At 49.2% G+C, this 22689-nt stretch overlaps 1 protein-coding gene across 3 annotated transcripts in view; it reads left to right on the top strand.

The window, feature by feature from the left end:
- bcar1 (BCAR1 scaffold protein, Cas family member) overlaps nucleotides 1–22689 on the top strand; it is a 102256-nt gene that overhangs the window by 50510 nt on the left and 29057 nt on the right. The window contains exons 1-2 of one of the 3 annotated variants that reach the window (XM_064335414.1): nucleotides 1857–2188; nucleotides 19548–20282. In XM_064335414.1, coding sequence (XP_064191484.1) covers nucleotides 2177–2188; nucleotides 19548–20282 — 747 coding nt within the window. In that variant the 5' untranslated portion in view covers nucleotides 1857–2176. Of the gene's footprint in view, nucleotides 1–1856; nucleotides 2189–19547; nucleotides 20283–22689 lie in introns of those variants that run through there. The other 2 variants (XM_064335412.1, XM_064335413.1) reach the window with 2 other exon arrangements.

Below are 22689 nucleotides of genomic sequence, written 5' to 3' on the forward strand. Positions count from 1 at the left end.
TACTTGGATATTTGGACATATACAAATGCCTCAAGGACTTTTCATCACGGATGAACATTCTTGCATATTAATATAGGGTACCATTTAAAAATCAGACCTGTTACATCTTCATGTTTTTTCCTATTTATTTTTTTAAAGCAGTATGTAAATGATATATGTAGGCTACTCTATAAAGGCATTAATAAAATCCCTTATACCTACTCTTGCAACTAGAATGGCAATCACATAACACGTGCCAAAGTGTTGTCACATTTCCCACGTGAACCCACAAGATTCCATTATTTTACATTTGAAATTCACTCGAACCAAATCTCATTTTATTCCTCTGAATCTGTCATGGCTCCCTTCCTTCCAGGAGACGACCCTGTCTGTCCGTTTCAGGAACGCATCGCGCGTTTTCCGCAGAAGCGAGGAAGTGCTTTCTGTTTGTAGTTCTGTCGTGTCAGGCTCCGTTGGCTACGTCAAGAAATGTATTAAATGTAATTGTTTTTTTTTTTTAAAAAGACATTGGAACCATTATTCCATGTGCATCTAGACGCTGATGACGGTCTGTGACCGAAACGTTCGTTTGCCTCAAAAATTTTGAGCATTTTCTACTTGATAACAAATCAGTGTATTTCCCGAAGCCTCGTCTTCGGATTTCTTTCGTTTTTATATACCAGTGCGCGGGTCTTCGGTGTTTTTCCACTTGGCTGAAATAGAATTGTTTCCATACTGCACTACAGCGCGTGAGGTTTTTTATTCTGTCGTCCGCATCGCAGTTTGACTCATGATATTGCGATAAGATATCTGCGCTAGAAAGTTAAAGCGCACTCTATTAAAAGGCGCCAAGGATCACAATGCATAACTAGAGGTTATTTATGTATGCGACGGTTATTTTTTTAGCTGATGCCCACATGTAGGGAGATGGTCATGGCTGACATTTTGGTGTGTATATAGCTGGGTGTTTATTGATGCAGTTGGGGTTTAATGCCTGACTCAAGGGTTCAACAGCTCTGTGTGCCTGTCCTAGGATTTGAACCCACAACCCGCAGGTGTGAACCTGCCACTCTCTTGTGGTTGGTCTCATTTTCAATGCTTAAGGTTCATGTCAAAGAAGTGGCCTGACTTTTCCTCTTTTGGTATTGTTTTGGTTTTCCAAGAGAATGGCCCATTGCTGGCCTTCAAACCACACTGGTTTCCACATGTCTTCTCTGTGATTGGTTGAAACACATTACCCTATCATCCTTAATGGCCCTGGTTCACTTGTTCTGCCCAGTTGATTTTCATTTCCTCTTGAACCCACTGACTCAAGACAACTGTTTTTTTTTCCTTCTTTTTGCTTGGGAAGACACATGTATTCCAGGGCATTGTGGGAATATGAGTGTTAAACGATTGGTCATTTTCCCTTGCTTGTCGTTATTTTCAAATTTTATATGTAGGCTGTTTTTGTACATTTTTTACTTATACCAAATATTAAAATGAAAATTAATGAACATATACAGCTTTGGCAGACAGCACAGTGATGCTAGGATACATGGAATGCTAAAATAGAAACATTTTCATGGGGGAGACAGAGATGTCAACACAAGGAGTCAGGGGATGGGAAAAGGGTAATGGAAAGCCAAAAATGAAAAAGTGTTGATGGGAAAAGAAGGAAGAGAGAGGTAGAGAGAGACACAGCAAGAGAGAGAGAAGGGGAAAAACATTCAGAATGAGACTATATGTCCCTCCAAGTTCCAAGCAGGAGGCTGCACATTCCACACAGGCAGGGGAGAGAGGGGGCAAGCCTCATTAGCATAAGAAGCGATGCCTCGTCCAATCAGAAAGCAGGAGAGGAGCGCTGGGATTGAGGAGGCACTGGGAGGTGTAAGGTTTCTGCACATTCCTCCCACCCCCTAGCTGTAGAGAGAGAGAAAGAGAAAGAGAGGGAGGGAGAAGGACAGAGAGAGAGAGAGACAGAGAGGGAGAGAGAGCTGGAAGTGACTGTGTTGAGAAGGGGAACAGGATCCACTCATTCTTGCCCTGTGAGATCACACTGCTGGAGAATGCATTAGGACCTGCCGGAGTTTTTCACCTTGGAGACGAGAGGGAACTTTAATTCCAGGCGGCCCGAGACGAGATTTCTTTTTTCAGGCCGAATTCTGGCCCCCAAAACTCTCTCCCTGGAGTCGCGCGACGTACGAGAGGGCTCAAAATGAACTATCTGGTGAGTGTGTGTGTTCCTGTGTGTGTGTGTGTGTGTGCGCTTGCACTTCCCATCGCTGTTTGAACGGGCTTAGCTGAGGGCTCTCAATACCCCCTGGTGTAAAGAGAAAGAAAAAAAGAAAGAAAGGGTAAAGAGAAGAAAGAAAAGAAGAGAGTAGTCTGAGGACACAAACGGGAGTTGAGTTAGGGAAGGGAAGGGAACACAGTGCGTTTTTTAACCTTGTGTTGCTAGTCAGCTGTAATTACTATTTATTGTAATGTGTGTGTGTGTGTGTGTGTGTGTCAGTATGCTTGCGTGTATCGACTGCCACAGTATTATGCATTCAGGGCTTGACGACCAAGTTTACAAACGTTATCTGATGTATCAGCAGTAACACAAAAAAGCAAAAATATGCTAGAGTACAAAACCGCTGAACCCTGAACTTGTAAACGCACCGCTTTCCTCGGCTGCTTTCAGTGTTCGGACTCGGTGCCAAATCTGGACATTTCTCTTCTCCCGGTTTAGATCCAGACCTTTTCGTTTCTGTGGTGAGAATTCAAGGGCTTAAAATGTTGTAAAAAAAAAAGAAAGAAAGAAAGAAAGGGGGGGGAAGGGGCATTTCGAACAGAGAGAGAGCCGTTGAGCTGAGGCGAGCCGGGGCGCTGTGCTGACTCAGGAGAAAGTTGAAAGATTAAGGTTTTATGAGGAAAGAGAGGAGAGGAGAGGAGAGGGGAGGAGAGGGGAGGCCGCTGGCCGGGGCCCGGCTCCTTGCTATTGTTCCGATCCGCTGGCATTTTGTCAGCGCCGTGCTGCAGTGACACAGGCCGGGCGGCTATTTCTGACTTTTTGGTGACCGGGCCCCGTTCCCGTCTCTCGGAAACGGTTCCCAACGTCAGGACCGACCCCAGGGGACTTGTGGGCCGGCCCCCTGACACCCCCTCACCCCCCACCCCCCCCTCTCTAATTTGCTGGGAACGTTACTTCGGGTGCAGTACAGAGAACAGTGTTTTATTGGAAACCGAATTGCCGACGCTTACGGCGTGCAGCGCAGAGCTAGCCCTGCACCCAGCAGGATGCAGGTCGAGCGCTCAGATTCGGCACGCTGTTATTCTCCCCCTGCGCGGGCCAGTTAAACTGTATTGCTCCAGTAAATATCCAGCTGTATAAATGGCTAACATTTTAGAAGGTTAGTTATGTAAGTTGCCCTCGAGAGGAGCATCCGCCCGGCAAACAAATATTGTAATGCATTGTGGCTGGCGCACTTTTGTGTGTGAGGGCTAGCAGAATAGCACCCTGGCGCTTTTGCAGGAAATTATTTTTAGAAGACTGGGGGCGCTTCGGTAATGTAGCGGGAGCAGTCAGGTCAGCGCGCGGAAGGGAAAGAACCGTTTTGTTAAAATGTTTTTACGAGTTTCGCGCTTAACGCTTGTTTTGCTGTGAATATGTTTTTTGTTGTTTGTTGCGTGGGTCAAACAGTGTAAGAGCAGCGTGAAATAGCGTCTTAAGGAAGTAGCGGTTGCCCGACATACGTGCTCTAGCATCATACATACATGTAAGAGTGCAGTTGCTCAGCGGCGTGTTTGTAGCCTGAGGAGCGCCTGAACAATGTAAACGTGCTCTGGTTTAATGTTTAATAAACTCTCCCGTGCTGACTCACTTGCTCAGAGCGTTTAACCCTGTCTTTGCCTGCCAGGGCACAATGTCTAGCAAGGTGTTGGGGTGGGGGGTGAGGGTGGGGGTGGTGGGAATGCCTTCCTGGGGCCACTGAAAGGTTAGGTTCTGAGCCTTCCCTCCCCACCCCCTGGAGTAATTTGGCGATGTAGCTGTTAGCTTTCTGGCCATATGACCGCGAGGCTGTCAGGTGGAATTCTGGGTAGAATGTTTTGCTTCCACTTCCTGAATTTCCCATGGGAGTAGCGTGCGCACCCCCCTTCCTAGGCCGTCCGCTGAGCTTGTTACCGCGATCCTGATCAGGTTAGCGGTGCGTCCGCCGTGAGCGGGGCGCGCGGGTGGCCCTCCCGGCTCCCCGCCGGATCTGAGCTCAGGATTATGAAGGAAAGGTCAGCTGACTGACGCGAGGCAGGAACAGCACTGACTCAGCCCTGACTAACAGCCCTCTGGGTCTGGGGCCAGGGGCGGGAATCCCCCCTCTACCAGTTCCAGAATGATCTGGCCAGATGCCTCCGGGGTCGTGTGTAAGTAGAGTTCAGGTCCGGGTATGGAGACGGACAGCGTAGCGGACCTCGTTGAGGAGATTAGTGTTGGGCCCTCAGGCAGAATCACGCACATTGCTCCGGATATTGATTTTCTCTGTAGCATATAATACATGTAATACTGCGACATAATAGCTGGGGGAAATAACATGAGGTCTGATGCAATGGTATAGGCACTGGTAAGATTTTATTCTGTTATACAGGTACAGGTGAGGTTTGAGTGTGTGATACAGGTATAGGTGAGGTTTGAGTTTGTGATACAGGTACAGGTGAGGTTTGTGTGTGTGATACAGGTACAGGTCAAGTTTGTGTGTGTGATACAGGTACAGGTGAGGTTTGAGTGTGTGATACAGGTATAGGTCAGGTTTGTGTGTGTGATACAGGTACAGGTGAGGTTTGTGTGTGTGATAAAGGTATAGGTGAGGTCTGAGTGTGTGATACAGGTATAGGTCAGGTTTGTGTGTGTGATACAGGTACAGGTGAGGTTTGTGTGTGTGATAAAGGTATAGGTGAGGTTTGCGTGTGTGATACAGGTACAGGTGAGGTTTGAGTGTGTGTGATACAAGTATAGGTGAAATTTGAGTGTGTGATACAGGTACAGGTGAGGTTTGAGTGTGTGTGATACAAGTATAGGTGAAATTTGAGTGTGTGATACAGGTATAGGTGAGGTTTGAGTGTGTGATACATGTACAGGTCAGGGTTGAGTGTGTTATACAGGTACAGGTGAGGTTGAGTGTGTGATACATGTACAGGTGAGGTTTGAGTGTGTGATACAGGTACAGGTGAGGTTGAGTGTGTTATACAGGTACAGGTGAGGTTGAGTGTGTGATACAGGTACAGGTGAGGTTTGAGTGTGTGATACAGGTACAGGTGAGGTTTGAATGTGTGATACAGGTACAGGTGAGGTTGAGTGTGTGATACATGTACAGGTGAGGTTTGAGTGTGTGATACAGGTACAGGTGAGGTTGAGTGTGTTATACAGGTACAGGTGAGGTTTGAGTGTGTGATACAGGCACAGGTGAGGTTTGAGTGTGTTATACAGGTACAGGTGAGGTTTGAGTGTGTGATACAGGCACAGGTGAGGTTGAGTGTGTGATACAGGTACAGGTGAGGTTTGAGTGTGTGATACAGGTACAGGTGAGGTTTGAGTGTGTGATACAGGCACAGGTGAGGTTGAGTGTGTGATACAGGTACAGGTGAGGTTTGAGTGTGTGATACAGGTACAGGTGAGGTTTGAGTGTGTGATACAGGTACAGGTGAGGTTGAGTGTGTGATACAGGTACAGGTGAGGTTGAGTGTGTGATACAGGTACAGGTGAGGTTGAGTGTGTGATACAGGTACAGCTGAGGTTTGAGTGTGTGATACAGGCACAGGTGAGGTTTGAGTGTGTGATACAGGTACAGCTGAGGTTTGAGTGTGTGATACAGGTACAGCTGAGGTTTGAGTGTGTGATACAGGTACAGGTGAGATTTGAGTGTGTGATACAGGTACAGGTGAGGTTGAGTGTGTGATACAGGTACAGGTGAGGTTGAGTGTGTGATACAGGTACAGGTGCGGTTTGTGTGTGTGATACAGGTACAGGTGCGGTTTGTGTGTGTGATAAAGGTACAGGTGAGGTTTGAGTGTGTGATACAGGTACAGGTGAGGTTTGAGTGTGTGATACAGGTATAGGTCAGGTTTGTGTGTGTGATACAGGTACAGGTGAGGTTTGTGTGTGTGATAAAGGTATAGGTGAGGTCTGAGTGTGTGATACAGGTATAGGTCAGGTTTGTGTGTGTGATACAGGTACAGGTGAGGTTTGAGTGTGTGATACAGGCACAGGTGAAATTTGTTCAGGTGAGATCTGTTATTGTGACAGAAGTTCAGGTGAAGTTCCAGTCAGGTGTGCAGGTTTAAAGGTGAGGCTTGGCGGCGGCGGTCTCTCGGGCGATCTTCGTCAGAGCGGCGGGGACAGGCCGGGTCTGACGCACTGGCCGAGCGCTGCGTAAACAGCGTGACACTCTTACGAGCACGCTCGATCGCGCTCAGACGCACTTGCGACACACGGCGAGCAGCGGGCCTCTGCAAACAGACTCTGCGCTCTCACCTTTGTTCCGCACGGGGGGAGCAAATCAAGGAGCAGCTGTGGAGAGAAAGAGACGTTCAAAAAAAAAAAAAAAAAACAGAATGGAAAAATTCATGACATTCTGCATCACAACCGAGGCCAGGCCTGCTGGCAAAAAGAAACTTGGTATCAAAATGGCCCTTATAATGTCTTTCCCAGCCTCTTTCTCTTTTTCTTTCGTCTTCTTTTTTCTCTCTCTCGCGCTCACTGTCCCTCTGTTCCTCCTCAGGCGACAGAACTGATTAGCGAAGGTCATTAGCACTCAGAAAGTTGGCAGATTCCATTATTCTTATCAGCTCAGGGAGTGAAAGAGTGAATGAATTACATAAATACACAGTGAGACCTTATTACTGCAGCACGCCCGAGGAGTTCTGTTTGTGTGTGTGTGCGCTCGCATGTGTGTGTGTGTGTTTCTGCCTGTGTATAGGTCAGTGTGTGTGTGTGTGTGTGTGTGTGTGTGTGTACGCTCGGTGTGGTGTGTGTGTTTGTGCCTGTGTATAGGTCAGTGTGTGTGTGTGTGTTTGTGCCTGTGTATTGGTGAGTGTGTGTGTGTGTATGTGTGTTTGTGCCTGTGTATAGGTCAGTGTGTGTGTCTGTGTGTGTGTGGACTTGTGCACAAATGTGCTTTCCTGTGTGTTTGTGCGTATTATGTACGTATGTGTGCATATGTGTGTGTATGTTAGTGCAAGTGTGTATTCCTGCGTAGGCGTGTGCGCGTGGATGTGTACGTGTACGTGCGTACGCAGCGCCTATCTCTGATCTCTGCTTCGGGCTGATGCGCGCGGTGTCACCGTCAGCCCCAGACAGTGCTTAGCGCCGAGCGTATCCGCGGGCGACCAGGCGCGATGCTAATCGGGATAATCCTGTCTTGCCTCAGCCCCGTGCCGATGCCCCGGGGAGATGTGCAGTTTACACTAAACAGCTGGATTACAGCTGCCCAGGTCGCCATGCGAGGGAGGGAGCGCTCGCTCTATGGGAGAAACGCCCCCCATCCCCCTCTCCTTCTGTCTGTCCCTCTGTCTGTCTGTCTGTCTGTCTGTCCCTGATCCCAGTGGAGCCCCTCGCTGGCTAGGCACATTATTAAACCCCACAGCACCTGCTGCTGATGACAGAAGATTATAGAGAAACGCTGAGGATTACAGGGAGTGTATCATAACACACGCATGCACTCACACACATGCGCTCGCAAACACACACATGCATGCACTCAGCCGGGCACACCCACACAACCACACACATGTGTGCGCACACAAACACACACACACACACAGACATAAACACACACACCACACACACACACACACACACACACATGCGCTCGCAAACACACACATGCATGGACTCAGCCAGGCACTCCCACACAACCACACACATGTGTGCGCACACAAACACACACACACAGACATAAACACACACACCACACACACACACACACACACACACCTGCACTCATACACAGAGAGTGTATACTGTGTATCAGTATACATACACCCTGGAGAGTAGTTGAGTCATTTCACAGGGCTGTTTACTGTTCCTCAGCCAGCAGAGTTGTGGCGTTTTCGCTCTGGTCACATGCTCCTGTACACGCAGCGTTAAACGAGCAGGCCTGCCGTCTCCTGCGGGGTTTAAACACTCCGTCGCGTTGCCGCGGTCGCCACGGTCACCGTGGTGACTGCTAGATCTCACCAGAACGCTGGTCGCAGGACTGGATAAGGCACAGCCATTTATCTCCCTGAACAGCGTGGTCTGGAAACAAGGCGGTCTCGGGGGGGGGGCATGTGGAAAAACTAATCCCGCCCCCCCAGGGGCACCTGCTCTGCAGAAACAGGAACTGTCTGAGGGAGATCCGACAGGCCTCGATGCCGGTAATGGCTGTGGCTGCGGTTGCTGACGGTGACGGTGTCTCTGGCTCTGTTTATGGCAGTTCTGGTGAGCGCCTGTCCTGTGGGCTTCAGAGAAGGAGGGGGAGAGAAAAAAAAGGTGGGAGGACAGAGAGAGAGAGGGATAGGGAGCGAAAGGCCATGAGAGAAATGCACTTGTGCACTAGCAGAGGAAATGGGGGTGAAGGATTGGGAACGAGGGGAAGGGTTGTTGTCCTGTTGCTGTTGCTGGGGGGAGATTCTAAGCTGGATTGAGTGTTCAGTGTCTCAACAAATGCCAGGCTGTTCTCCCATGAACTCCTTGCTCTCCCAGTGCAGCAAATGAAATGGCGTTAGGCTCACCTTCAGTCCTCTGCACTTCTCTCTGTGTTTGCGTTTAAGAAAGCAGAGAACGTCGCACCCCGGTGCCCACCCCCGCTGGGCGCACTCTTACCCTCCCCCGAGGAGAGACGGGGGTGTTTAACAAACAAACAGGCGCGGGACGTCTGTCGGCGGCCCTGCATTTGGGGGAGGGGCGTGCAGGTGAGGCGTGCCGCAGGCAGGTACCAGCAGATCGAGCTGTCGCAGGTGGACACACTATTCTGGGCCTCCAGGTCCCACCCAGGGGCGAAGAGCCTGATTGGTGCTGACTGATGTCAATCACGGCCAGTAATGGTCAGAACAAAGGTTGTCCACCGTAGCTGTGTGTGCGGAGTCTCTGTTATCAGCTGTATTTGACTGAGTGCGGTAGACATTTGCTTATATAATAATACACACCTGAATAGTCAGTGTGCCTCTAGTACAGTGGAAAAGTACACAATGGAAAAATGGAGCGAGAGGAGATTGTGTGTGACCCAGAAAGGACCACTGAGAGCTGAGGTGGTGCTGGCCCAGTGGACCTGTGTGATCAACAAGGGCCCGTCGCGTTTCCATGGCGCTGGGGCCCGAGGTGACGGCGGGACGTGACCTGGAGCTCACGCTAGCTAGCGCTGGAGGCGCACTGCGCGCTCACTGGAGCTCACGCTAGCTAGCGCCCGTGGCGCACTGCGCGCTCACTGGCGCTGTTCTCACAGTAGCTTTCTCACAGCGCCGGCCTCTACGCTCCGCCAAGCCACCGGAATGTTCTTCCGATGTCACAGCGATGCTCGCGAAGCCTCTCTGGGGAAAATGTGGGGCTTTTCTTTCCGTGGATGATTTAAATGGTTGAGCATTTGGAAAATGCAGTTTGTGCAATTCCCACCATTGTGCCCTGTGTGGGGTGAGAGGGAGGAAAGGGGGTTGGGTTCGAGCGAACTCCTGTTTGTTGCTGCGCTGGCGGTCGATTTAATTGGTGTTTTTTTTTTTTTTTTGCAGTGCAGTGTGGCTCAGTCACCCAGGTGTGGAGCGTAGGAGGGGTTTGACTCATACCTGCCTGTCACTCAGCCAGCCAGTGGCACGCGCTCTTGTGAAATCGGGCTGCATTCTTGAGCTTCGCCGTAGCCTGTAGCTACAGGTTTCTCAGGTGTTTTTCTTATGCTTATGGCTAGCTGCGGGGGCTGAGGGGGAAGGGCTGTGTGTGCTCTTTTCCAAGTGAGTGAGTTTGGTAATGGGAGATGTCACTCCTCACCAGTATGTGGCTCCGTCATCTGGTTTGGTTTGGACTTGGAGGGGGCGCTCACCAGAAAAATAGCTTTAACCCAGAAGACAAACCGGACTCGGCCGTCTCTTATCAGCCTACACCCCCGGCTCCCGCAAAATGGTGCCCAGGGCGCTGTAGTATAATGGTTCGGAAACTGAGCTTGTAACTCTGAAGTTGCTGAATTGATTCTCAGGTGGGGTGCATGCGATTACACCCTTGAACAAATAATTATTTTATTTGAATTTATTAAATATCCAGCTGCTTAAATTGATAGCAGTGTAAGTCTGTCTTGGTATACAAGAACTGGCTGAATGCCTAAATGGAAACCTACCCATGTCACTCTGCTGTGACTATTTCCTTTCAGTAGCAGGTTTCAGGTCCTTGGTTTGAATCCCAGCCAGGACCTTTCTGTGTGGAGTTTGCATGTTCTCTCTGTGCCTGTGTGGATTTCCTCCCATAATCCAAAGTCCTGCAGGGTAGGCTACTTAAAAAAAAATTATGTATATAAATAAAGGTTAACTTTCAAAGGGGAGCCTGTAAATAATTGTCCGGAGATCAGCTTTTAGAAAAAGGCACACTGCTCCACCCCAGGTGTGGGGGTCCCTGTCCCTAACACTGGGAGCAGAGCGGGTTTGGGACCGTAGCCAGGGTGCGGGTGTGGGTCCTGGGGTGAGCCGTGCGGTAGCGGTAGCCGCCTGCCCTGACTCCGGGGGGCGCGGGGAGTCCAGAGGAGCGCGCGGTGACCGGGAGAGGACCGCGCGGTAACCGGGAGACGAGCGCGGAGGTGGGGGAATGTTCCGGCAGGTCGGGTCACGGCGAGCGGGAAGCGTAGCGGCGCGGGACGAGCCTGCGCTCGCTGGAACTCGCCGGAACTGGCCCGGCGCATGCCAGAGGCGTCTGCTTCTCTCCCTCTCTCCCTCTCTCTCTTACCCTCTCATTTCTCCCCCCCTCCTTCCCTCACATAAACACTCACGCATACCACCCGTAGCCGCTCGCATGCTTCGCATAGCCTTCGTCGCGACGCTGGGGGTCCCAACATTTCTCAATTAAATTCTCCTGATCAGCATAACCAGAGAGTGTGCAGATCTGTGAATTGCTACCCTGCAGCTACCAGCGTCTGTTACTGCGGGACAAAGGAAGTGAGAAATGTAAGGAACAGGGAGAGAATGGTTGATGAATGGTGAATAGAGATGTATGTATGTATTACAGAAGGGGTTGTAATCTGAACCCTAGTACCATATTTGTAAACACACAGGCAATGCATGGCATAATCTTTGTAATTAGAATATGGATATTCTTTCCTGAAAGAATATCCTGTAGTTGACCAGGGAATTGGGAAGATATTCAGAAGATGAGATTAGTGGAACTAGCGTTAAATTAAACAGAAAATGAAATGACTGTAATTTATTATTGCACAATAAAAAGTACATATATGTATTATTTTAGTCCATTTCTCTGCTTTGTCTAATAAAGGTTTTGGGTGCATCATTTCAAATGTGAGAAATGAGAAGTAATTACTTTCATATTAATGTTCTTTCGTGTCATCGTAAAAGGAGAGGCTGGGCAGAAGAAGAGGAGGGGGGGGTAGAGTTTTTGGGATAGAGAGAATGGAAAAGAAGGAGTTCCTGAGCAGTGGCTCTGTTCTGAGAGTGCAGGTTTAATCTTGCTTCTGAGGAGTGTTCCAGCTGCAGTCTGTTCTTTGCTCCGGGCAAAGCTTTTTAGTAGCTAGTATGCTTCCCCTATGCTTTTTCTAACCTGTAGCTAGTATGCTTCCCCTATGCTTTTTCTAACCTGTAGCTAGTATGCTTCCCCTATGCTTTTTCTAACCTGTAGCTAGTATGCGTCTCCTATGCTTTTTCTAACCTGTAGCTAGTACGCATCCCCTATGCTTTTTGTAACCTGTAGCTAGTATGCTTCCCCTATGCTTTTTCTAACCTGTAGCTAGTATGCTTCTCCTATGCTTTTTCTAACCTGTAGCTAGTATGCTTCCCCTATGCTTTTTCTAACCTGTAGCTAGTATGCGTCTCCTATGCTTTTTCTAACCTGTAGCTAGTACGCATCCCCTATGCTTTTTGTAACCTGTAGCTAGTATGCTTCCCCTATGCTTTTTGTAACATGTAGCTAGTATGCTACCCCTATGCTTTTTGTAACCTGTAGCTAGTATGCTTCTCCTATGCTTTTTCTAACCTGTAGCTACAATGTATGTTCCCTTTGTTTTTTTCTACAACCTGTGGCTAGTTTATCCCCTCGCTGTGATGTATCTGTCACATGAATTATGGTATTTACTCCGCTCCCGGCCCACCGTGCAGCGCTGCTGGGGATTTTTTTTTTATCCGCACCTCTGTTTTTCCTGTGGGAAGTGTCCCTGTGAAGTGCTGGTGTGGAACTCGGAGACAAACACACACATTCCTGAGGAGTGTCTCAGAGCGAGCGGAGAGCGTGTCACAGGGCCGGGTCCCAAACCCGCCGTCGGCTCCCGGGCCCGCCGAGCCGCCGCGCCGCGCCGCGCCGCCGAGCCGATGGGGCCGAAGGGGCCGACGGCGAAGCTGCGCGCCCGCCTGAGTCACGGCTCACAGCTCAGCGGCCTGCTCCGCTCGGCGACTGCGGCGAACGTGGTGGGGGTGGGGGCGGGGGTGGGGGTGGGGGGGCGGAGTGGTGGTGATGTTCACCTCTCTCACCATGTAACACAAACAGGCTCTTCTCTCTCTCTCTCTCGCTCTCTCTCCTTCTATCTCTCTCTGTCTCTCTGACACAAACAGACTATTCTCTCTCCCTCTTTCTCTCTCTCTCTCGCTCTTACTCTCTCTCTCTCTTTTTCTCTCTCTCTCTCTGACACAAACAGGCTCTTCTCTCTCTCTCTCGCTCTCTCTCCTCTTTTTCTCTCTCTCTCTCTGACACAAACAGGCTCTTCTCTCTCTCTCTCTCTCTCTCTCCCTCTCTCTATCTCCTCTCTCTCTCTCTCTCTCTCTCTCTCTCTCTCTCACACACAAACCGGTCTCTGTGTGGAAGTGGGACTGACCCACAGGCCTCTCCCCGCACGGCTGAAGTGTGTCGTAGCCGCGCTGTGGCAGCCGAACAGCTTTCCCTCTGTCTGGCCGCTGCGCACCGGTCCAAATAAAACTTTTGTCTGCTCTGACCCTTTTGTGCTCCCAGTTGTCAAGGTGCCCTGGGGGGGGGAATGGGCGGCCATGTTTTGTCAGCAAGGCCCTTTCTGTCCCAAACCCATAAAAACCTGTGTTGGTATTAGTTCAGAAATGGGGGGTGGACAAAGGGGTAGAGAAGAGAATGGCTTTGTCTGCTTTTGCCTTGTTTTCAGACGTTTATTGCTCTTGTTCTTTGTGAGAGAGTGTAAGCCAGCGAGTGCTTGGGTGCTTTGGCCACTAAACCCCCCCCCAGCGCACACAGCGGAGCGCACACGCACTGTTCCCACCATGGCCCCTGTCATTTTGCCTGTGTTTGTGCTGCGGGGTCATACAGAGGCGGGAGACAAAGGCCCCCTGACCCCTCCCCCCCCCCTCCGGACCCTGACCCCTCCCCCTGTCCGGCCCTCTCGCTGACCCGCTCTGCCAGCTGCCGCGTTACTTCCTGTTCGCTGCCTCTACAGGAAGGCCTCTCCCTCCTCTTCTCTTTCTGCACCACACCACGCCATCTCTACCTCCTCCGCTCTCTCGCTCTCTCTCCCTATTCCTGTCTTTCTCCCTCAGTAGCTCCTTGCCCATCTCCCCCTCTCTCTTCTTCTCACTCTCTTTCTCCCTCTTTCTAGCCCTCATCCTTTCCTTGGTCTTCTCATCCTTGCTCTCTTTCTCTCTGGTCATCTCCATGTTGTTAGCTGTCCTTCTCCATGACCCGCTCGCTGTCTGCCCCGTGCACGCATCACACCGCCCCCTCCCCCTCCCCCCAACCCCTGACAGTGCCCTCCCACCTCTCGCCGGCCCCTTTTAAATGTAAATGGCTTCGCTCTTAATTCCCCCGGCCCAAGAATTCCCTTTCTTCTTCGCCTTTTCTCCTCGGGTCCGAAAATGGACCTTGGCGGCAGATTAATGGAGGAAGGCACGAGGGGACGTTTTGACCCTGATGAAAAAAGGGGGCGTAGAGGTGCGGGGGGGGGGGGGGGTGTCAACTATTCGGGTGATTTAATGTCCCAACACTTGGCCTGTGTTTACTCTGGACCAGAAAGGGATCTGCACGATGCAGAACTTTCAGAATAAAATTTTTTTTTTTTGTGTCTTCTGTGTTCCCCGTCCTTGGGATTCATGTGCAAGCACACAGAGTAATATAGCTTCTCTGTGTGCTTTACCCCAAAGATTAATGTGCCCTGTCTGGGAGAATGACTCTTATCACACAGACTCATACCCTGTGTGTGAACGTTAACATACAGATTAATACCCTGTCTGTGTGTATGTCACCACAGAGATGAATATTATATACCCTGTTTACATTTTGTTACCGCTATGATTAATACGCCATGTCTGTACGGGTGACTGTTACCATACAGATTAATCCGTCCGGTCTGCGCATGAATGACTGTTGCTCCGCAGATTAATCTCTCAATGAGTGAAACACACTAGGGACCAGGGCCTGTGTGTGTGTGCGTGTGTGTGTGTGTGTGTGTGTGTGTGTGCGTGTCTCTCAGGGAGTGGCTGAAGGTGTCCATGGAGACAGTGACGTCACCCTGGAAGCGCTCGGTGTCCTCAGTCCGAGTGCCTGCCCGGCCACGAAGGGCCAGACCACAGACTATACAATTACAGCCTATCCCAGCGCTCCGGGACTAGACGGCTCAATGATGTCATTACACTGGAGGGGTAGACATCTAAAGTGCGCTTTTAACATGCCCCCCCCCCCCACCTCCACCCTTCCCTGCCTGGGCACCCCCCACCCCCCACCTCCGCCCCTTCCCCCAACTCCCCTGGGTCTACCCCCACCCTGCCAGCCTAACTACCCTCGCCCCCCCTGTGTTAACCTGCCCCCCTGTCTCAGCTGGCTCCGTCCTCCATGCAGCCTCTCTCCCTCTGTGCTTCACGCTCGTCACGTTAGATTAGGTAACTCGGGGAAACCCTCGGCTCCGGTTGTTTTTCGTTTGTCTTTTCGTTTGTGCGCGCGCTCACGTTTAGCGTGAGCTCAGGGCGCGGTTACTTTCCCGTCCGAAACATCTGCCCGGTTTATGATTGATGAATATTTATTTACAGCTCTTGTCATTTATGTGTTTTTTTTCATCTGCCTTTCTTAGACTGTTGGGAAAGTGCATCCCGCCCTTTTAAAAAAAGGAAAATAAAAAGAAACAGAAATCCTAAATCACCTGGAGGTGGGAATGATTCACTAAGTAAACAGCATTCCCCCTCTAACTGTGTTGTCCCCCCCCTCCCACATTTTCACACTGAAGTGCACAAGGCTTTGTCCTCTTCATTACCGCTGGGGGTACAGCACATTTTGAACAGAGTGCTAACTCATTAAGCACTGACTCTCTATGTATGCACGTACACTGTCAGTTATAGCTGCAAACAATAGCATTCTCTGGAACAGCTATTTACCTTTCACCAACATAGTATGATTGTTCAGTAACTTGGGTTTTTGAATCTACTTCATTGTTCAGGGGCTCTGTAACATTGACAGCACATAGAAGTGGGCCAGAATTTAAAGTCATTTACGTGGTTTTTTTTTAAAGGCACAGGCGCACAATATCTTTAGTTCTGTCCTTGTGTGTGCGTGTTTGTGTGCGCTCTTTAGGATTTAAATGTAATTCATCAGCATTAACTTTAACCAACTGGGAATTCCATTCCGAGTGGTGCAGACGGCTGTAGTGACTGGGTCAGCAGCACTCCTGAATCATTCCTTCAGACCTCCCTGTGTCGCAGAACAGAGAAAAAGTGACATAGAGAGAGGAAGTGAGAGAGGGAAAGAGAGGAGAGAGAGAGCAAGGAGGCAGACAAGCTTCTCTGTGAATGAAAGCAAAGTTCAAACTTTGTGAAATCGGTGAATGAGAGAGATAGGGAGAAACAAAGGGACACAGAGAAGTTGAGGCTTGCGGTCAGTCCTCCCTGACCATCATAGAGAAACCCCGCCCTACAGGAAGTGACCTCGTGGCTGAGAAAAGATGAGGGCATCTCTCTCAGACAGCTCCTATTCTTTCTTCCTTCCCAAAAAAAAGAGGAAGGAGAGGGGGAGGGGGAGCAGTTGGGTTTCATTGTCTCTTTTAAAAGCACCACAAATCATGTCACCAGCATCCCCCTGGTGCCTTTTGCTCACTGACAAAAGTTAGTTTTAAGTACAGCTCAGCAGCACATATTCTGTACTTTTCAAGGTGGAAAAGCACTCACGGTGACGTGAGACTTTGTAGTTATGAGTTTTCATACTGTTGTGAGGAACAGCAGAGAGTTTAGAGCAATTTAGTGCTCATCTCTGAGTTTATGAACCCCACATCTGGCAAGCATGGTGTTTACAGTTAGCAGTGCAGCGGTGGACTCAATTCAACTTTGCTTTTATTGACTTTACTACACTACCCACAATTCCTAAAACACTGCCCTCTCTGTACCACACTACCCAGATACCCAGCATTCTGCCCACTGCCTGCTTTAGATTCTAAGGTTCTCAGATACCACAGGAATCATTATAAACTATGATGTCAGCTCCATGTTCTTAACATTTGCATTTCTCTTTTCCTTTAGCTAATGCCAAAACATTCTAATTTGATGGATGCGCTTTATGAAAGTTCATTAATGGAGCTTGACCAAGTTCAATACAGTTTCATTGGATGTTCAGAAGTACTGGAAGCTCCAATGAGTCATTTCTGTAATCACAGAAACTCCTGTAATGACAAAAATAAGAGAAGAGAAAGATATGTACTGTATGCAATGTGTTCCACATTGGATATGTAGTAGATTACATTAGATACACTACATTAACTATTTAGATTTTAGAACACTTCCCTGCCAGCACTACATTACTCAGGATCCATAGAATACTAGTCTCATTACCCCCAGATATTTCCGAAAGGTTCCCTCTTGCCACTACACTAAATAGAGTTCTCATGGGCCGTTTGTACTTTTGTAAAGTGCCCTGCACGTGTTCCTACTTGACCCAGCATGAACAACAGGTGATTATTTCTGATGTTAGGAATCTAGGTCACGGTCTCTCTCCTAGTTAGATTTTGGATGGGCTGCCATTTGCAATATGAAATGCGGTTTCACAAATCCTAGAGGAAATCACTAGCGGTCTGACTGCTGATGAAATTGTGTTTTTGCTTTGAAATGTCACAAGAATATTGTTTTTTTTAAAATATGTATTCAGGCCAGAGGCCATTTTAAACAAAAATCAACATTCCTTATGTTTTTCTAACAAAAAAAAAAATGAATCAAACCATTTGTGTGACCGTTGAAGCTTTTGATTTTGTTCCCAGGTTCAGCACTGATTGTTTATTATTATCCACACAGACTGTTTATTGGCAGGGAAAGATAGATATGTCGCTATAGAGATTCTTTCATTCCACTGCTGGCGTCAGTCATCTGGTTGTGTTGGAAACCCCAGACTCAATGAGCTCTTTCAGCTTGTGTGGGTGTCTCCCTGAGCGGCTATCTGTATGCGTATGTGGGAGTGTGTGTGTGTGTGTGTGTGTGTGTATGTGGGGGTGTGTGAGTGTGTGTGTATGTGGGAGTGTGTGAGTGTGTGTGTGTGTGTGTGTGTGTGTGTGTATGCGTGCATGCACAATGTGGAATGTTGAACAGCTGCCCGCCTCTCGAGCGGTGTTTTGGGAGACGGGCTTAGCGTAGAGACGGCTCCACTCGGACCGGAACGCTGCGTGATCGTCCGTCTCACAGCTCCAGCGGTGAAATCCATCACGCCGCCGTAGCCCGTGAGATCTCAGCCCTGCCGCAGCTCTGTGCATCCCTGCGTAAAGCCCCCTCCCTGCCATGCTGCATTATCAGCATTGGCCATGCACGAGAAACAAAAATAACAATTTACAGTGGCAACTGTCATCATAGAAATAGTGCTGATAATTATTTTTTTTTCGACGTGGGGCGGTTTTTGGCAGAGAAAGAAGGAATGCGAGAGAGAGAGAGCAAGCAAGAGAGAGAGAGATTTTTTACTTTAAAATTTTTTATTGAACATTTGTGTGAGAGAGATAGGAGAGGGAGCTCTGTAATGAGTTTGAACGGAGCGCGGAGCTGCCATCTTGGAGTGTTTTTATTGTCATGCTGAGCCAGTGTCACCAGAACACCCCCCCCCTCAAAAAAACCAGAGGGGTGAAGGGAAAGCAAACAGAAGTGGGGTGATGGAGAGATAAGGAAAGGAATGAAAGGAGGGAAAAATAAGGAGGTTGAGAGATGGAGACGGAGAAAAAAACAGGGAGGGACAGGGAGACAGGAAGAGACATGACGAGCGACTGGGAAAGCGATAGAGGCCACAGCGGAGGGAGGAATAAAGAGGGGGAGAGGGGTGGAGAGATGGAGAGTGGCAGGAGGACATGGACATGGGCATTGGGGCCTGGCTCTGAGTAAACAGAAGAGAGCAGCGACGCCCATTCTGATTAAACCTACACTGCACTGACTCATCTGAGCTCTCATAAGATAACCAGGAAGTGACAGGGAGGACAACAGGAACTCGGGTGATAAATCAGTAGCTGGTTTAGCCAATGGGATCACAGCTGGGAGAGCTCAGACAGACCACGAAGCTGTCCAAACCAAACCTCGCCTGAGGAAAATTGGGGCGGGGGACATTCATGAGGGAAAGGGGGGTGGGTGGGGGTGAGGGGTGGTTTGTATTTTGATTCGGTCTTGGCTGAGAGCCGGGCAGTGCCACTTTCAAAAGCCAGCCTGTGAAGGGGTGGGTGGGTTGGGGTGGGGGTGGGGGGGTTAAAAGCCAAGGGCTTGTTTGTTTTGGAGAAGAGTGCCAAGACGGCAGGGCTTTCCTGTTTGCTTTGGACAGACGAGTGCTCTGCTTGTTAATTGGCCGGACGGCCATGATCTGTGTCATTATCGCTGTTGCTGTGTTCAAGGATACAAGGAGGCACACTGTTTCGTCCTCATTCTTCACCGGGGGCAATATACCAGTGATCTCACCCTTTCTTCTACCCCTCTTCACAAATTGCAATTCATATGACACTTTTTGGCTACCCCATAGTATGGATGTATGCGAGTGGTTTTCAGTATGTAAGAACATGAGTTATTTCCTCTTGGTCCTCAGGCCTGTATTCTTGGCAGGGTTTGGAGACAATTGCTTTTCACTTATGTTCTTTTAGAAAATGAATTAAAATTCAATTAAGAAATTTTAAAATGACCATAATGTTTTATGGAAATCTATTATCTAAAGTATTAACTGAATTTTGATTCATTTCTTCATGTGGCTGAATCAAAATGTAACGTCCTCTAACTCAAATGCAGGGTAATCCTGAAACGTATAATGAATCACTTGGGACCATAATAGTGGCTGGTTATCTTTTTTTATTTGAGGTTGTTCTTTTTTTTTTTGCAAAGTACCTGCTGAAATGTAAAGATACAAATGATACGGAAAAAGGCTTCTTACCTTGCAGAAGGTCCTGATGTCCCTCTCTTTCTCTCTCTCTTTCTCTCTCTTTTCTCTCTCTCTCTCGCAGAACGTCCTGGCCAAGGCCCTCTATGACAACGTGGCCGAGTCCCCAGATGAACTCTCCTTCCGGAAGGGTGACATCATGACGGTGCTGGAGCGCGACACGCAGGGCCTGGACGGCTGGTGGCTGTGCTCCCTGCACGGTCGCCAGGGCATCGTCCCCGGCAACCGCCTCAAGATCCTGGTGGGCATGTATGACAAGCAGCAGCAGCCGCCTCAGCAGCAGCTTCTGGCCCCGCCCCAAAACCAGCTGTCCCTCCCCCCGCACAGCTCCTACAGCAAGCCTTCGCCCTCCTCCCAGTACACCGCCATGCACCCCGCCTTCCCCGCCCCGGGCCCCGCCCCGGCCACCCCGGACGGCGTCTACATGCTGCCGCCCAACCACGGCAAGCCCTCGCCCCAGAGCCTGTACCACGTCCCCACGGGCCCCCAGTACCCGCCGGGCCCCCAGAAGGCCCCCGCCCTGATGCAGAAGCAATCACACTACAACCCCTCCGGCCAGGACATCTATCAAGTGCCCCCGTCCATGGGCACCGCCCCCGGCCAGGACATCTACCAGGTGCCACCAGGGTCCAAGAGCTCACCGCAAGACATCTACCAGGTTCCCCTCTCCGCTGTGGGACAGGGACCCAACCAGGACATTTACCAGGTGCCCCCCTCCATGAACCAATCTCAGGACATCTACCAGATCCCCCCCTCCATGGAGAAGAGGAACTGGGACTCCCCAAAACCGCCAGGAAAGGTAAGGCACCCACATTCTTCTGTTCCAGGGGTCTCAAACTCACATTCTGGAGAGCGACCAAAGCGTTTGCTGACATTAGGCGTTTCTGTGTTAATTTGAGCTGCGGCTTGGCTAAAGAGACAAGTCTCCACACACCTTGTTTCTGGGGTCTGAAACTCACTGGTTACTGAAAATAGAACTACAAAAACCAGTAGGCACGGTAGTCCTCTGGGTTTGACTTTGAGATCCCTACTTTGTTTCCGCCACCACAGTTTTCGCTCTAGGAAGTCGGGCTGGAATGGATGGGGGGAATTCCACGCAGCCTGTGTGTTCTTGTCTGAGCTCCTCAAATAAGTAGCATATGCTGAATGATTGAATATACAGCCTATTGTTTTTTTTATCTGCTTTCCTGGAGCACGCGCGTAAATCTGGCCGCCTTCCGTGTTGACTGAGCGCGCTCACCGCACCGTGCGGAGACGTGTCTGCGGGAGAGATGTGCCGTCACGTCTTTTTTTTTTTGTACAGTTGTTTTTTTGTTTACTCGGCTTTCTCAAGGCCGAAGTCAGGACAAGAGGAAAAACAAGAGGAAAAGAGGGAAGAGATAGAGGAAAGAGAACAGAGGGAGAGAGAAGAGTAGGGAAGAGAGGCAGCGCACAAACAGAAAGTAGGCAAAACGGAAGGGGGGAGGGGAAGGAGATAAAGCACGAGATAGGAAGAGAGAAGGACTTTGCCCAGAAAAGAATGTGCGCAGCTATATAAAATAAACAGTACCTAGACCTACTTTTTTACATTTCAGTTTCACTCTGTTCGTTGCTTTTACCATACTATAGGAAACATTCTTTTTCATTTCATTTTTTCATTTTATTATTATTTTATGAGATACGTCCATTATTTAGACTCAAACTTTTAGATAAAAAATTGTATATTTCTTCATATTTTTAATTATTCATTCCAAAGAGGCTGAGAAAAGAGAGGCAGGCGAGAGAGAGAGAGAGAGAGAGTGGCAGAGAGAGAGAGAGAGGCAGAGAGAGAGAGAGAGAGAGGCAGAGAGAGAGAGGCAGAGGCAGAGAGAGAGGCAGAGAGAGAGAGAGAGAGGCAGAGAGAGAGAGAGAGAGAGAGAGAGAGTAGACATTGTAATGGCCAGTGAAGGCTCCAGTGGGGATGGGGGTTGGGGGTCTTGTGGCCCAGGTCTCCATAGCGGTCTCCCCCGCTGCGTGAGGCTCTGCTGTCACATATGGAGCCTCTTTACAGTCGCTCCTGCGCCTGTGTGCAAGCGCCGCTGCTAAGCCAAGCGAGATGATGATGATGGTGGTGGCGATCGAAGGGTAATGAGGGGTTTGCCTGGGTGCGCAGCTGTGTACAGCACAACCCCCCTCAGCACCCCCTTACCCCTTATTATTATTATTATTATTATTATTATTATTATTCCCATATGAAAAACACTGATCCTTTCATTTCCTCATGTTGTTTTCCCTTCTATGTTTTAAATGGAGAATCACATGACCATTTACGGTTCAGACTCCTTTATTGGCAGGACAAACACGCAATCATATTGCCATAGTATATACTTGTCAATCTTGTAAATGATGATTAATATACAGTCAAATGTATTCTCACAGTAGGTTTAACACTGAGCATTTCACACTGAATGGTGCTTTGCATTGTTCACCCTGGTTGTGGTGTGTAATGCCAGTTAACATGAGGCTTTCGCAAACACATATATACACTGAATGGCCTCTGTGAGTATCCAGCTCTGTGAGGTGAACAGAATGGATAATGGGGTGTGCATGTGTATGGAATTTCACCCTGGGGGGTGGGGAGAGGGGGGTCCAATAAATGATGCACTAGTGTAATGAACCGTGAGATTATTTTAGAAATGGAAGAAGCCCCGCCTCCCCCTGTCTCATCACTCAACACCAGACCCCCCAGAGATTTGGGGTCCTACCGGAGGGGCGGTGCTCCCCTGACCTCTGACATGAGAACGGCACTCCCTTCTCCCCGCTCTCAGTTCTGGGGACGGGGTACACAGAGGGCACTAGCACAGGGGTGAACGAGGGGAGCCACTTCTGTTAAATTTGTATTCAGCCCATTTTCATTTACTTTTATGACATTTTTAATAAGAATTTGTGTAGCGTCTGTTGAAGTCTGTACTTACATCCTTATTCAACTGAACTAGTGGGTATTCTCTGTGGATCCTGCTAATTTGATAATGATGGGATGGCAGTTTGTGAAGAACAAAATGTAACATGCTTACACTGGCCAGCTTGGAAAGTGTACCCGTTCACTGGAGGACACAGAGAGAACAGTGCAGCCATATGACATTGTACTCTGTCGGGAAGAATAATAAGCAGGGTGTGTTGTCCGTCTGGATGACATTGGAGATGTTCTTTTACAAAGGAAAAACACACGAGGACAGGGATGAGAGAGG

Source organism: Anguilla rostrata, chromosome 5 (assembly GCF_018555375.3).
Source record: "Anguilla rostrata isolate EN2019 chromosome 5, ASM1855537v3, whole genome shotgun sequence".
Classification (NCBI taxonomy): Eukaryota; Metazoa; Chordata; class Actinopteri; order Anguilliformes; family Anguillidae; genus Anguilla; species Anguilla rostrata.